A 16,229-nucleotide genomic window follows, 5' to 3' on the forward strand; every position below is an offset into this window, starting at 1 on the left:
TATTTTTAAATTCAGAAGCAAGTAGCTTTTGTACATTTAACGAAAGTTGATTGCGCTTCGGTTGATGGAACTCTTTTCCAATGGCCATTATAAAATGAGCATATTCCATGTCAGTAACAATTTTAGACGGTAACAAATTTTAATAGAAGCATAATGGCTCCTGTGAATTATTATAATTTATTTAAACATTTCCTTATTGATTATTATTTAAGTTGCATAAAATATCTTACATGCTTGATTTTGAATACTTAATACATAGATACTTAACGGTTTACCTGATTACTTCCTTAGGAAGATTTCTTAGAATGAGAGGCATTTCTTCAATGTGTATAAATCTATTCTATCATTCTTGAAACATGCTGTAAATTTATTTCTTATAAAAGCCCTAACGACTTTTTCATACTGTTGCCTTCGGTCTTATTAGGGTGTTAGCTTATCTAAAACACTGTTCTGCAGGAGAATGGCATACAGTACATAACAGAAAATAGGCATCAGTGGGCAAGGTTATTTTTTTTTGTTTTTTCATGAAAAGTGTTAGGATGATAATCTGCACACATGGGAGAATAGGTTAATATTGATATTTAACCACATCATCTAGCAAAAATTATTTTAAATGGATTATTTAAGTTAAAAATAGAAAGGACAATAGGAAGAAAATATGGCTACACAGTTTATTTTGAGTGTAAAAGTAATGAGATTAAGAAAAAAACAAGTTTCAGGATAATCAATAAATAATATAAAAGAGGATTAATATGAAAGAGTTAATAAAATCTAATAAGAAAAGCATTAATATTCCACTTTTAAGAATGGAAATGGGACTTATAGCTTTTTAACTTGTTTTGAAAATGCTAAAATATTAAAAACAATTCTCACACTTTTTTTTTGTGCAGAAAACTGAAGGCTAAATCATCAGGAGGTGTACTGAAGTATGATTTTGCATAAATATCCTATAAAGTTATTGAACTAATTTCAGTGTAAATAACTAGTGTTCTGAAGGCATGTAATAAAATAAATCTCTTTATGCAAATGTTTTACCCACACCGGTCCAGATTACTTTAAGCAATACTTAGGGGAATATCTCTTGAATCAAAATTAGTTATTGTGAAACTAATGAAGTAAATAATTCTCTGAAATAACGAATATCTTTCATTGTCATGTATACTAGGTACAAATGATAAATGCATCATACTACCATGTACTTCCTTGGGCCAGTCTATTTAGTGTGTGCTTATTCATATCCAAAATAATGCTGCTTAAATGACTGAAATCAGTGTAGATACTCAGGTTGTGTCAGAATGAAGTAGCTAATCAGTGCATCATTGTTAAAGGGACAATTACCATGATTAGGATTTGTGATTAAAACATATGATTGTCAGGTGAAAACTTAAGAACTTTTTTCTACACAGATATGAAAATAATTTTCTTCTATTAATTTGGTGCTATTTATAAAGCACTGTAGCTTGCAGGTTAAGTTAGATGATGTCTAAAGAACACTATGAGATAAGGACATTTTGCCTTTCAACTGAAAACAATTTTGATTCCGAATGTCAGGCTAAACATAATTGCTTACTCCTCCTAACACACACTGTCTCATTGAAATGAAATGTATACACCTATCTGTCTGTTTAACCGTCCTCCTATATGTGTCTGTCGAGGTTCGTCTCAGTGCTAGAAAAAAGGGAGGGCGTTATCAGTGAATCAGAAATATTTTTGGAAGGTGGTCATCATGCACTCCTGTGTGATTTAAAATGTTTCTGTCTGCCTAGTATCTTCTCCATCACTGGTAGTGTCACCTAAGTTCTTTGGTGACCCACGGCCCCTGCACAGAAGGAAGCTCTGTGGATCTGACACTGGACCCACACTTGCTCGTTACTTTTCCTTGGGGCTTAAAAATCTTGAGCACCCCACTGAAGCTGTGGCAAGTGAAACCACGGGTAAGGGAGGATGGCTGTATATACCCTGTCGAGAGCTTACAGTATCTTTATATGTGTGGGAATTCCTTGAAGCTTAGAATGAACATTAATTCATTTAGAAGGAGTTTGTTTTCCTTTTTTCTGGGTATTTAGAGTTGCAAAAACACACCATAAGTTAAAATGAGTGTTTAGTGTCTCACAAGTGGTGTGGATTCTAGCCCCAGTACCTCGAGCTATGGTTAATAATTTTCAGAGCGACTTTTTTTTTTCTTTTTCCATTCTGTTCAACACCAGGCCCAGGGAGAAAGATACCCCCAGGGGGTCTCTGTGAGATGGCTTTTCCTAGTTCACCCCCGAGAAGATGGCCCTCTGAGGCTTTAGTGGATGTCCACTTCTGACTTATGTTTCATTTCCTATGCAAAGTGGCAGGTACTTGATAAACGTGAGGATATCTTAGATATGTAGATATTCTTTACAAGAGTGACCTGTTTTAATGAACTCAGGAGGCATATTATACTTGGAAGTTCGATAATTAATGATCAATTCTTTTGATATGCATTTCTGTTCAGGATGTATCTCTACTGAGCCGTACATGGTATTTATCTGCTTATAAATATGCATTTCTTAATAGTGAAGAAGCAGTGTTTAATATGGTTTAAAGTTTCTTTAGTATGGACACTTAGAGAAATACTCAGTAAATGCAAACCCCTTTCTAACCAAGGTCTCTCTTAACAGCATTGTAAAAGCAAACTAATATATCCATGTTCAGATAAATGTCCCCAAATGGGAATGAAGTTCAAACAGCGTTCAATGGTCCTCTTCTTTTATATTGTTCTGTTTCTCGTACTCTAGTCTCCCAAGGAGAACTGGTACCCACTCAGCTGATGCATGTCCTGCTGGAAGCGGCATCAGTCTTACTGCCGCTCAGATGTACTGCTCTCCAGCACTGTGGGTTAGTCTGTTAGGTAATGGGCTGGGGTTTATCTTTAGTGGAGAAGATGTCCCTTAGCAGCCTCATCACTAACTAGTCTATTGAACCTGAGACCTCCGCTGTCCTGGTGCTGATGCCCACAGCCAGGAAGGAGCTGTGCTTCTTATCGTGACTTCTTCCAAGGATCTGAAAATAGGAATAAAATAGTCTTATTAGACTTGTGATTATTTCCTGGCATGTGATAAACGACAGAAAGAAAAATGACAATGCCCGATTTTTAGTTTCTATGAATATTCAGTTTCCTTCTTCTTATTATTTACCTTTAAGATAATATCTAGTTTGTTGTTTTCATAAGGGTCTGATGCTTTCAGGCCTTTGAATATGGCTTTGAGTTTTGATGAGACTCTTTAAAACCTAATTTTTGAATATAAATCATCTCTATTTCCTGAACATTAATGAATATGACCTTTAAATAATAATAAATAAAGCTTTAGCTATACAGCCCATGGCTAAATCTTTTCAATTAAAATTGTGTTATAATCCTTTGGATCTTTATGTTGTTTGTCCTTTTCTCTGTAACCCCAGAGGACGGGGTAAGGAGATGACATTTATCTTGACATCACTGTTACACGTTCTTTGTAATGGGAGTCAGATCAGAGGCTGAATGAGTCAAACCAGGAGACACAGTGGGGCAGTGTTGAGTCTTTAAGGGAATTGGTATGATTTTTTTTCTAGTCACAAATTGTAATATTTAAAATTTCTTAAGTGTGGTGATAACACATTTTTGGGAATGTCATTAAACTCAGACTGCTGACCTAGATGGAAAGAGGCTTGCTGTATCGTCTTCAGTCAGATAAACATTTGCACTGATTATTAGAAACAGCACAGACACTTACTCAGGCAGCAGCTCTCTGCTCCGTGGAACCAGACGGCCTCGTAGGTTTTGCTGCAGTGGTTGGCTTTTGCGTTGTTGCCTTGCCTTCCACATGAGGTCTTTATCCTGCTTGATACTGTGTGTGCTTCTCAGTGATCTGTGGAGGGCATGGCTTTCAAGAAAAGACGCAACGCAGTGCTGAAGGTTAGGAATGATTGGCTTTTTTCCTAGGTGGTTAAGTGCATCCTCCCCTTACCCGTAACAACTGCCAGGATGCCCTGCGCCGTCCTTCATGTCCTAGTGGTTGACTGAAAGAAGTAAAACAGTCTCTACCATCATATCACCTTTCGGTAAAAGAATACGCTTTCCTTTTAAGAGTAGGGTCTATAAGAAAATTTCCCTTTGTCTATACAATTTACACATAATTCTGACATATTACCCGTTTATATCTTAAGATAGCTTTGTAATATCATTGTTTGGCTGCAAGAAACATAGTATAAGACAGCATTATCATAATAATTTATTTAAGCAAAATAATAATAATGAAGAAAAAAATAAATGATTGGTGACAGTAGAGTAACCTTTCAATTTTTTTATTATAAACTTTGAGCTCTGAATATTATATGAGGAAAGGGAGATGATATATTCTAATAAACATGTCAGCAAAATAATTGAAATGCTACTTGATTTATTTTGAAGTATTTTTTTCATTTTATGTTAGCATTTATTTTTTGTTTATGGTAAATTACGTTACCAATAGTTACCTTGTTCTTTTTTTAACTATACTTTTTAGAGTTATGCTATTCTCTAGCTTATTATTTTAATAACATCCATAATTTTTTCTCATTTGATATATATTCATATAATGTGAAATAAATACTTCCGAATAATCAAATTTTTTTTAAGGAAAAGTGAATATATTATTTACTTTATAAAGTAACGGGAAAGATACATATATGTCTTTGTGTTTTCTCTGTTATGTTTAGGGTTTTCAGAAAAAATATTGATATGATTCAGGGTGAACAAAAAGTAAATTTGAAATAGTAGTTTAATTTATATATGTCTAATTGATTTTATTATTTCAATTAAATTATGTTGATAATTTAAAGTAGATTATTATACACTTTAAAATATAGATCAGGAGGTTTTTATTTAAATTGCTTTTGAATACATACATTGATAGTTATAAAGGTATTTTCCTGCTCACCTTCAAGTACATCTTGGCCTGAGGGAGGCTTCACAGATTTGAGCAGAAAATGATATTAATAACATGATTTATTTTGCATCATGCTAAGTACTTTCTGTGAACTTAATTAACTCATGTGGAGTATAGAACGTGGGCTCCTAATTTCGCCATTCTAAAGATGAAACACCTGAAGCGCAGAGAATTTGTATAATTTGTCTGGGGTCACATACAAAGTGGCAGGGTAGGGTTGGAAACCAGTCCAGCGTAGCCTCAAAAACCTTGCATTTAACTGTGGCTCTAGTTAGTCAACTAAGGAGCCAAAAGTTACATATTCAGGCAGTTTGGGAGCCAGTTGTTAAAACCATTGGCAGTTTGAAATCAGTCCTGGTGGGAATATTTGCACCACGGGCGCCAGCAGACGCCTCCGATCGGGGCTTGCCCACCCTGCTGCCCCTCTTGTGCCCGGACAGTTACTGCACTCCGCTGCCTGTGCTGGGGGGACTTGTCCATGTTTCCCCTCATGTCAGGTTGCAGGTACAAATACCAGATGCAATTTTTATCATATGCCAAGTACTGCCTAGAAACTGGCATCCATTAAGAAATCAATCATGAGTAGTTATTATGTGTTGTATTTCATTGTCGTAGTGTCTAAAATAATTTATTATAGAGAAGAATGTGTGAAATAATGAATTATTTTTTTTTATTTTCAGTGATAGTGGAAAGTGGAAATATAATTTCTTTCATGGCTTATATTAATTCTGGATATTGCAATGTTTATAGAAATATTGTAGGGCTTGTGAGACTACAGTCAAAAAAAGTGGTGAGTTTTAAACTTATGTATCCTCTTTAACCCCTTAATTGACTCTAATGGATAATGAACATCTTTTCATTTGCTTATTGGAAATTTATTATTTGTTTGTCTCCTTTTGGGAAATTTCTGTTCAATTTTTTGGACTATTTTTTGTTGGGTTTCTTTTCTCCTTTTTACTGAATTGTGAGATACTAGAATGTAAGGTAAGTTGTCAGATATACTGAATGGTGAGATACGAAAATGACCAATAAACACATTAAAAGATACTGAACGTATCTTATTCATCACAGAAATACCAGTTAAAACCACAGCAAGGTACCGCTGTAAGCAGATCAGATTGGCTACAATACCTTTAACATATGACCCAGAAATTTCACTCTAGACATTTACTCAAGAGAAATTAAAATAATGTCTACAAAAAGACCTACGTGAGTCTTCCTCAGCCCCAAACTGTGAGTAACCCAAATGGCCGTTGACAGTTGAATGGGTAGAAACATCGTGGTGTGTTCCTACTGTGGAATGCCACACCTCAATAAAAAGAATATACAGATCCATATTGATCTGTATGAGAATATGGATGAATTTCAAAAAAATAGACTGGCCAAAAGCGTCAAACCTGAAAGAGTACATTCTATATGATTCCAGTTTTATGAAGCTCTCAAACAGGCAAAACACTGATGCATAGTGGTAGAAAAGTTAGAAAAAGCTAACTAATCCTTCTTGGTTGGTCAGGCAGTCTTCAATGAATTCAATTTAACATGTAAACTTCGTTGACTTCTGCTGTACAAGTTATATTCAGTGTGAACATTTTTCATTTGTAAAAGTGGCAAACCTTCAAGTCAGATGTTGGTTTTTGACCCCAGGGTATTTAGTAAAGAATCCCACCTTTGCGGAGTTTGTGTCACCCAGCTACCCTGAGGGCAACACTCCATTTTTCCTTTGCTTTGTACCTGACTGCTCACCAACTCATCCCTGTTCAGTACATCCCTGTTTGAGCCCTCCCTGAAAAAATAATCGGGACTTTCAGCTTTTTCTTCAGAGCCATGCACGCTGAAAATCCTGTTGGCCCTTTTCCGCAGAATTCCTAGCTTGGACCTAAATTGTGAGTTCCCTCAGTCAAACTCACTTTCCATGTTTCTTTTTTAAACAGGGAACTAGGGTAAAATTCCACCTTTCCCGTTAATCCCATCAATTCTGTTCCTGGCACGCTCTGCTGATTTTTCTTATTCTCTGTTAGTTCAGTAAGTGTGTGTGCCTTGTAAGGGGCAGAGGTCACAGAGCATACTCAGCTAAGCTGCGCTTAAAAAACGGGACCCTGGGACTGAAAAATAGAAGGAGTTCCATATTTCCTAAACATCTCGGCGGATTAAAAAACTTAATTTGCACATCACTAAACCGTGGTGCCTTTAGTCATGGAAGTTGTCAACTTACTATCGTTGAAATATAATTTAAGTACATGTATAAGTAAATGCTGTCTCTGATTTGCATGAAGTTGCAATTTATTTTAAATACCATATACCCAAATGATTTATGAAATTTATTGTTTCTGGCCATAACAATATTTGTCCATTATATGTAAGTGATTTAATTAAACATCAGTTATCTATATCTCTTACAGAAGAAAATTCAAAAACTCGTTTATATGGGTCAGCTTAATGAGAATCAGTCCTTTGGCGAGATTAGCGTGCTGCGTCAGGTTCCCTTCACGTGCACAGTAATTACTGGAAAGGAGGTTGAGATGGCAGTCATTGAAGATAAGGACCTGTTTGGTAAGCGCATACCTTTTTTAGATTTTCAATAAAGTTGTACCACTTTATTTATTGAGTTTTTTACAAGAGTGGACATATTTCACAGACAAACTGGGGCACTCAAGTGAATACTGGTGCGTATGTGTTACTTATAGAGACAACATATCTGTAGATGGCCCTTGTTTTAACTTCTGTCTGATTTAATTATGCTATTTTAGAATATATTAGCAATATTTCAAAAGGCTTAGATTTGAAATTAATAAAATCTTTCTTCTAATTTGCAAGTCACCGTTAATAGCAACACTCCCGCCTTTCCTGGAATATATTTTGGTTTTTCATCTCTACAATTATCGCTTCTGTGTTTCTGGTTCAGGTCAGGGATGTACTATCCTCCAATGTATCGTCTGCACCAAGTGTATGTGAAGGTCTGTGGCTTGTACTTAAGCCCTTATCCAAAGTAGTAGAACTCTAGGAATGTGAAAACGATAAGCATGCTGCCACCTGCGTTTGGCCATCAAACATTATAAATACTCAAATAGGATATGCAATTAAGTATAAAGGATAAATGAGTAGGGGTTCATAAGTCATAACGTAATAGGTTATTAGAGAAAAGTATAGTTTTATGTACAATAAAATTAAAAAGGTCAAACATTGAATAAGGGATAACGGAAGAGACTCAGAGAAATGAGCGTGGATGAGAGATTTGCTTTAAATAAACTCAGTTAGAAAGATTTCCATGATTATCCATGTGTGATGTGAATGAATCCCCTGATCCTCAATCTCAAGCATTTGTGTGTGTGTGTGTGTGTGTCTGTTAGAGAATATGTACAGTCTAGCTGCTTAACTCTCATTCGGCTTAATTTCAACTTCATGTATTCAGTTTTAAAAGTTATATACTTGAAATAGCACTGATTTATTTTCTTTCCTTCTGTGACATTCACATTCAACCCTTCCTCAAAGTAAATATCACTTAAAAATAATGACTAACCACCAATTAAAATGACAACATTCCCACCTGATAGCGCTGGAGTTCTCTTTTCCTGGACTAATTATGTTAACTGGTGTGAGGCAAATACACTGTGGACTCTTTTATGTAAATCAGCATTTGACACATGAAAGTGCTTCTTTCAAGCGTGTATTAGAATCTTCTTTGCCATCTGGCAACATAAAATTCCAATAGATGTGTAGTAGAAGCTTTGGTTATGTTTTTGTGTGTGCCGTTCTTATTTTACATTTCATTCTATATTTTGCTGAATTGGCACTGATGTTAGAAAGCTACTGACATGTTGTGTGCGTAATTAGTTCAACGTTCTCTCCCTGGAAATGTTCTTGAGGACTGTATTTGGCTTGTTTTGCCACAACTTAGAAGGAAGTAAAATATTGTATATCATTTCAGAGTCCTTTTATTTCTACATTCTAATTATTTTATTCCAAAAAAGTAAAAAAATTAAATTAAATTAAAATTAAAAGCTAAATAATTTTAATAAAAAATAAGCTAATTCTGCAGAAAAATTCATCTTCACACATGAACAATGATGATCTTTAATTTTGCATTTTCTTGTTACTTTATTTTGTTTCCATTTATTCCACTTCTTCCATCATCTGAAATTGGGACCCATCTCTGTAAAATAGCACAGGGCAGGACCCAAGGGACAGTAAACTATTCCTTAAAAATATCAAGTTGAAGATAAATAAAAATGTTAAACTAGAATCAGAAACATGAGCAAAACCCACGCTAATTCATCTTGCTACCAAGATGATATTGTTGTTTTTAGCTGTTATATTACTTTGGTATTAGGAATAATTATTTGTATTAGAAGTGGCTCATTAAAAATAAACAAAAAGAATAAGTAAAATCAATATGTTCCAACAGAATCCTCAGTCATACGTTGATTACATTGCCTGCACTTTGTAATCTATCAGAGATTATTATATATGGTGATTTTTTTTAGAACTGTAAAATGTATTACTGGAAAAGTAAATTAAAGTTTATATCTTTTCTCAAGTATACAGATCATACTATCTATTTGCTCCCATTAAATCATATTAAATTGTCGATATCATTTAAATGATCCAGTTTATTAACAATAGTAAATATTTAAAGGGAGCAATGCATTTACTAAATATGAACCTGGGGATAGGTAGAACAGAATCCAAGAAACATGAAGGACTACATAAATGTTAAAAGTTTTATCTGGAGTATTATATATAAAGCTATCTATATACAATCATAGGGGAAGACATATGCACTAATTAGTTTTGCATTATTTAAAAGGACTTGAAGGATGATTTATTTCCTCATTTAGGTTGTTAACTTTGGGAAGCTAGGAAATAACTTGTTTTGTAATCTTTGTACATACTTCTCAGACATTACCTTGGGCATCTAAATAAAAATGAGAACCGAGTTATTATTAAGTTTAAGCCAATATAAATATACTTTATTTTCAATAAACGCCACTGGGAATATAGTTTATCTGATTATTATTTTTATGAAGGTAATATATTTTTGTCTAGATGCCGAAGTAATAACTCAAGTCTCTTAGATTAAAATTATGCATACCACCTTTTTAAATTTTATTGATATCTGAAATTCTCATCCTACCATTAAAACAACTGTACTCCTTTTGTAATGAGAAAGAATTCTTTTTATATATATAAAAAAGAATTACCTCTGCTATTAATCATATTTCATTCAGCCACGCACAGCTGAATTTAAATTGTCTTTTCCAAAAGGAAAATTCCAATTTGAAGGTGACATTGGTTGGTACTATTGACCTTACACACAAAGCCAGCCAAATATCTCCATCAAAATGGGTTTATTTGGGAACAACAAAGGATTGCAATCGTAACGCGCAACCACGGCAGGCCATGAGTAAAACCAAGGAGAGGTGGCTCTTCTATAGAGGGGAAGAGGAAGTCGGAGGGCTCTTAGAAACAAGCGTCTTTCCAGGTGTGCTTCCTCTCCCACTGGGGCCTGAGCGCGCCCCCTGCTGGCCTCCCCGCTTCATTTTAAATTACGTTTCTGCTTACTGGTTTTTTTACAGTACAAACTATCTGAGAGGTTTTTTTGTTAGTTTTTAAACAGGAAGACTGTCCAAACCCTCATCTCTAGTAGTGATTCTCTTACTCAAAAGCCTAGGAAACCAGATTTTTTATTAATAGTATAGATAAGATCCAATTGCCAACATATCAGTATTTCTCCTCCGTGATGAGGCAAGTTAGAAACAGGTGTCTCCTTGGTAACAGTGTTAATCTGAAGAGCTTAAACTCAGGAACGATTTGTCTCCTTTTTCCTTTTTGTTTTTGCTTTATGGTAAAATTTTGATATATAACACATTTCCAAGTTAAAAATGAGGTATGACAGAAGTATTTTTCTCTTATGATTTTTTTTAATCATTACTAATAATGTTAAAAGAAAAAAAGAAAATTAATTTGAGTAAATTTTTTTTGTTTTGTTTTTTTTGGACCAAATTTTGAGTGAAAAAGTTATATTTCATATAACTGTTTCTCAGTGTATTATTTTATTCCACTAGATAATGAAAACTATATTAAAGAACTACTTTGTTAATGATAAAACCAGCCAAAGTTTTTGAATATCTTGCAGACATTTAAAAGTAGTTCTTACTTTGAGAAATTGTTTACCATATTTCCCCATGTATAAGATGCACCCTTTTCCAAAAAATTTGGGGTCTAAAAACTGGATGCGTCTCATACAGTGGTTGTATGAGTGCAAAAACAAGCGTGAAATATGGTATATTATAAAATAGCATGTATCATATAAATATATATGAAGAAATGATAACATTAATCAGAAAATAATGTTGACCTTGATATTAGAATTTGATAATATATATTTAGCCACTTATAACTTTTTTAAAGTTTTTTTTGTTGTGTAAAACAAAGTCAATGTTTTCACTTGAGTTTGGTTTTTCTGTAAGTTTTTTCGTAAACAAAAATATTAAACCATTTTAATTTATGGATTTTTGGAGAGCAGACTTCATTTTAGGATACTGTGGATGGCAGAGGAGATTTTAGCTTATTCTAAGAAGAGCAGCAGTGAGATGTCAAATGCCATATTACCAATTTCCGATTTGCCAATGCTCTATCTCATACGACACGTGAAACCACTGCTGCTCTAATAGATGTAATCCTCACTAACTCATGGAGTCAGTGATTCAGAGAGTCTGTGTGCGTTGGCTTGCCCCTCAACCATATGCTTCCTTGTGAGCAGTAGTATTTGCTAGTGATGAAAATCATCTCACAAATTTTGACATAATTAGTTTAAAATGTTTAACTATAATAATTTTACATTTCTCTTGCAGAAAGATGCTAAAACTAATATTACTATGGGTTTTTAGATGCTTCTATAAAAATGAAAGCACAAATAATTACTGAATACACAATAAACAACACGTTTGTTGAACAGGTTCAACTCTCAGGAAGTAGTCCCAAAGCAATTTTATTATGTCTCCTACATTCTTTGATTTTTTTTTTCTGTGATAGCAGTTTTTCCTCTGCCCTTTAAAAAATCAGTCTAATGATTTTATGGCCACTTACATCATAAAATACCATATGAGTTACCTGTAGTTGCCAAATCGTCTCGGCTGAGATATTACTAAATCTAGCCTGTTAAGAAGCATGTATTCAAACTCGACTGAAGTTGGAAGGGCTTGCTACATGCTTGTGGTAGTTTTATTTTGCCACATAACAGATGCCCATAAATTTCACAGCTTAAAACAATGCTCATTTATGATGTCACGGTTGTGTAGATGCGACGTCTGGGCAGGCTCTGAAATGTACTGCCTTACGTCCTACGCTGATTCCGTCACTTTAAAATCTTGAAACATTCATTATACAAGAATGCTACGCATCAGTCTACATACTTTACATGTTTCCTCTCATCAAACATTCACTACAACCCATGAGATCTGTGCATTTAACATGGGTGTGTTTTCGTATATTGACTATTGTAAATAACACTGCAATGAACGTAGGGGTGCAGACATCTTTTCAAGTTAGAGTTTTTAATTTCTTTGAATAAATATTCCGAAGTGGAATTGCTGGATCATCAGGTAGTTCTATTTTTAATTTTTTGAGAACAGTGCAATCCAAGATATTTTCCACTTTTCCTAGATTCCCAGAAAGAACAATGTCAGCAGCATTGCCTTTAATTGTGGTAGCGTTGTTTACCAAGATAAACTCACGTTTTTATTTCTTCCTTTCTCTCCCTACTTTCCATGTCTGCTATTTTAATCAATTTTTACTTATGATTACATGTTTACCTTATATCAGATTCTTTTCAATAGTAGATGGGTTATACATTTAAAAAGTATATAACTGTATCAAGTATCTGAGGCAGAAGTAGACGGATGAATTCTCTTGATAATAAAGCAAGGCAGAATATTCCATATTTTTTAATTAATGGGTTTAAATATTGGCTGGTATTTTTCTCTCAAGAAAAAAGGAAGTGTTATTGGAAACCAGGCTTCTCTGAAGGTGATGATTAATGACCAGTAATACTTGTGGTGACCCAGAATTATCCAAGTATCAGCTCAGTGGGTTTAGGGGAAGCCACCGACCACAAAGGTGATATTGAAACAGACAGTTGACCTTGACTGCAGGTAACATGATTTGAAATGCAGCCAGGCAGAATTCTGGTTTTAAGGTGTCATCACAAGCAGAGTATTGAGGCATCTCCTAATTCATAGATGTGAGACATTTTGATATCAATTAGTTTAGTTTTAGTCCTTAACCTTCAAAGGTCTTGATTCTTCTATCTTGTAATTATATGATACTTTAATCATGAATTTATTTTCAGCAAAAAATTTGGATGACAGGTCATATAATGTTATAGATATTGTATTATCTCACTTAGAAAATGCTTTGTGTGCTTCAAAATTGTAATTACCTGTAAATAAAAGGGAATTATTATAAATTTTTGGTTCATAGGAAATTACCGAACCATACCACGATGCCTTGCTGGTTTAGCAGAAAATGTAATATTAATCTGATGTCAAGTTTAAACCAACCCAAAGATTAATGAAAGTTTTGTATTTCTTAAACTTATTTTAGAATTAGCTTACATAAAATTTTAGTTTCTCTGTAAATCCTATGTTTCAGTATTTTAGAGAGGCTCCAAATCTATGTATACTGAAATATAATTTTATAAACCTATAGTTACATTGTATTTCCTGATGCTTTAAAAATTTTATCGTAAAACCTTGCTTAATTGTTAGAAACTACAGTAGTTTGCATCTTATTAATTCAGTGTTACAGCTTCTGATAATTCTAACTGTGCTTTTATAGTATAGTATTTTTATCTTTTGGTTACTTATATTATTTGGCAAAGCTAACCCCCTCCAAAGTACTGATACGTTGCAAAATAATTCATGAAAAAGAAAATCAGAATACAGGAAATACTGCACCCTATCCATCAATGTATACATGGCCGTTATATCCACTATGTAAAATATTGTGCCATAGTGTTTTTCTAGAGTATTTCTGATATTGCGTTTTGGCTGATAGTTAAATGTTGACTGTTACTCATTTTTTTAGGAAAGCATGTAATTGAGTAAAATGTGTCTCATAAGTAATTTGATAAAGTCACTTCTATTGACAGACTTATGCACAAATAAGAAAAATACTACATTTAAACATCTGACTCCTTGAACCAAGATCCCGGTAGGACATTTGTAGTAAAAGAAACTATGGTTGAGGATTTTGTTGTCACTGCCTGTGTTTACGTCTGCCGTGTTCCAGAGTGGTGAGCCTGCATGGCCCCCTAGAGGCTTCCTTTCCTGTGCAGAGAACAGTTGGATTCCCCAGCCCCTCTGGCACTTAGGTTGCAGCCGTGTAACTGGCTGTGGTTAATAGAATAGAGGGAAACTATTATGGGCTGGCCATGAAAAATGTGGTCTTCCACCATCTTCCTCACTGTCCCAAGTGACATGCTCCAAGACAGCAGTCACGCGATGGGGGAACCTGGACCTCAGGACCCTCTCCCTGGATGGGTCTGCCCAGAGAATAGCTCAGCCAGAACATCTGCGTTAGACTTTGTGCAGCTGTCAAATAAACACGTCTGTTGAATGAAGCAACCAAGATGTTGATTTGTTTGTTATAGCAACTAGCCAGTGCTACCCTGAGTCATAGAACTGACAAAAATGCAAGATTTTCTGAGCTGTTCTTAAAAAAGTAAAAATTTCCAAATTAGGACATAAAATGAATATACTTTTCATGATTCTTCTTATATTCTTAAGATTTAGAAATCTTCTCAAAAAGAATTTCAAAGCACATTCAGGAATAAGAATATGTGCATAAAGAAGGTATAGGGTAAGCTTTAGAACATTTTTGAATAGTACTTTTATAAGAACATCATATATTTATAAGAAATAGCAGAAACATAAATTCAGCTCTTTTAAAAAAATTAATGCTCTTTAAAAATCCCCTGACAAAGTATTTCTTAAAATAGCTTAGAGCTGAGTTCTGTATTTCCCTCGCATAACCAGCGCCCTGGAGCAGGCCGAGTGGTGTCTGTTAGCACACGGAGGAGAAAGTGGAATTTAGTGCATCTCAAAGAAAAAGCAAAAGGACAAACCTGTAATCAAAATTAGCCTCAATCGACTGTGTCAGATAACATCCCCCAAGATTTAATAGAAAATGACCTAGAGATATTTGCAGACAAGATTATCAGTAAATCTACTGAGCAAGTTCACAGTGGCCATCTTTTCCAAGTGTATAGAATTCATTATATTCAGTCTTTATATTAAGCGTAGGCATTACAGAGATTCTCTTTTCTTGGAATGGATATCCTAATGACTTAAGGCTATTGGATTGAAATCTCGGTTTAGAAACCATTCCACAGTCTCAAAGAAAAGGATGAAATGCTTTATAACATGCAAGACAAAACTGACATCCTTTATTTTCAAAATACCCTTGCACATATAAAATCCCACGGAAATTGCTGATAGTTATCATATATTAGAAGTTAAATTTGAGTTAAAATTTTCAAGGTTTATTCCACAGGAATACTGGAGCTCTTCCCTATTACTTTCTTGGTCTGCTTGGAGGACATACATTTGTGATCATATATCCATCTATTTTCGGCTTTGCATCTACTGGAAGGGTGTTTGTAAGGGTTACATTGATCTCTTGGAGAAGGAATTGCACTTTCTCTGTAAACATTTAATAGTTTACTATTTAATTATATGTTGGCTGAAAATTAGGAAATTATGTAAGAAAAGGAATCATGACATCAAATGAGTGCTGTGAAATGAGTGTGACTTTTTCTGGGCCTCAAGACATCAGATGTGGATACATCGATGGGAGAGAGGAAGATAACGAAAATTCGGGGAAGAAACTAAATACCAGTGAGCATGCTGGAGTGCACATTGATTGTTCAGGGAACAGCAAGGAGAATATTTTATCCTCCAGATTATGACTGGCCCAGTATGTAATGGAGTTAGCTGAAGAAATGATCAACTGAATGGAGAAGAGGGTCCAATCAGGTAGTCATAGGTTTAAGGAATCATAGCAATAATGTTATAGTAACAATAATAACGGTCTCAAGCTATAAACTACATGTTTATTTTGGTGGACATGATCAAAGGGTAGATTCTGTCATCTGTGGACTGGACATAATATGAGGTCTGACTGTTAAGTTTGCGAACTCATCCTAGAAAAAATGCTACATACCTCATTGCTGAATATCACTACAGTCACCTTCGAAGTCCTCCTCTTGGGAAGCTATGCACCGACGCCAGTGCCTAG

General features: G+C 34.6%; 1 protein-coding gene across 1 annotated transcript in view; it reads left to right on the forward strand.

Annotated features, from left to right (window-relative positions):
* CNBD1 (cyclic nucleotide binding domain containing 1) overlaps positions 1–15,900 on the forward strand; it is a 158,260-nt gene extending 142,360 nt beyond the window's left edge. Inside the window, exons 9-11 of the mRNA XM_019651628.1 lie at positions 5,615–5,724; positions 7,334–7,484; positions 15,686–15,900. Coding sequence (XP_019507173.1) covers positions 5,615–5,724; positions 7,334–7,484; positions 15,686–15,900 — 476 coding nt within the window. The remainder of the gene's footprint in view (positions 1–5,614; positions 5,725–7,333; positions 7,485–15,685) is intronic.
* Positions 15,901–16,229: the final 329 nt, after the last annotated feature.

Source organism: Hipposideros armiger, unplaced genomic scaffold, assembly GCF_001890085.2.
Source record: "Hipposideros armiger isolate ML-2016 unplaced genomic scaffold, ASM189008v1 scaffold_163, whole genome shotgun sequence".
NCBI classification, from domain to species: domain Eukaryota; kingdom Metazoa; phylum Chordata; class Mammalia; order Chiroptera; family Hipposideridae; genus Hipposideros; species Hipposideros armiger.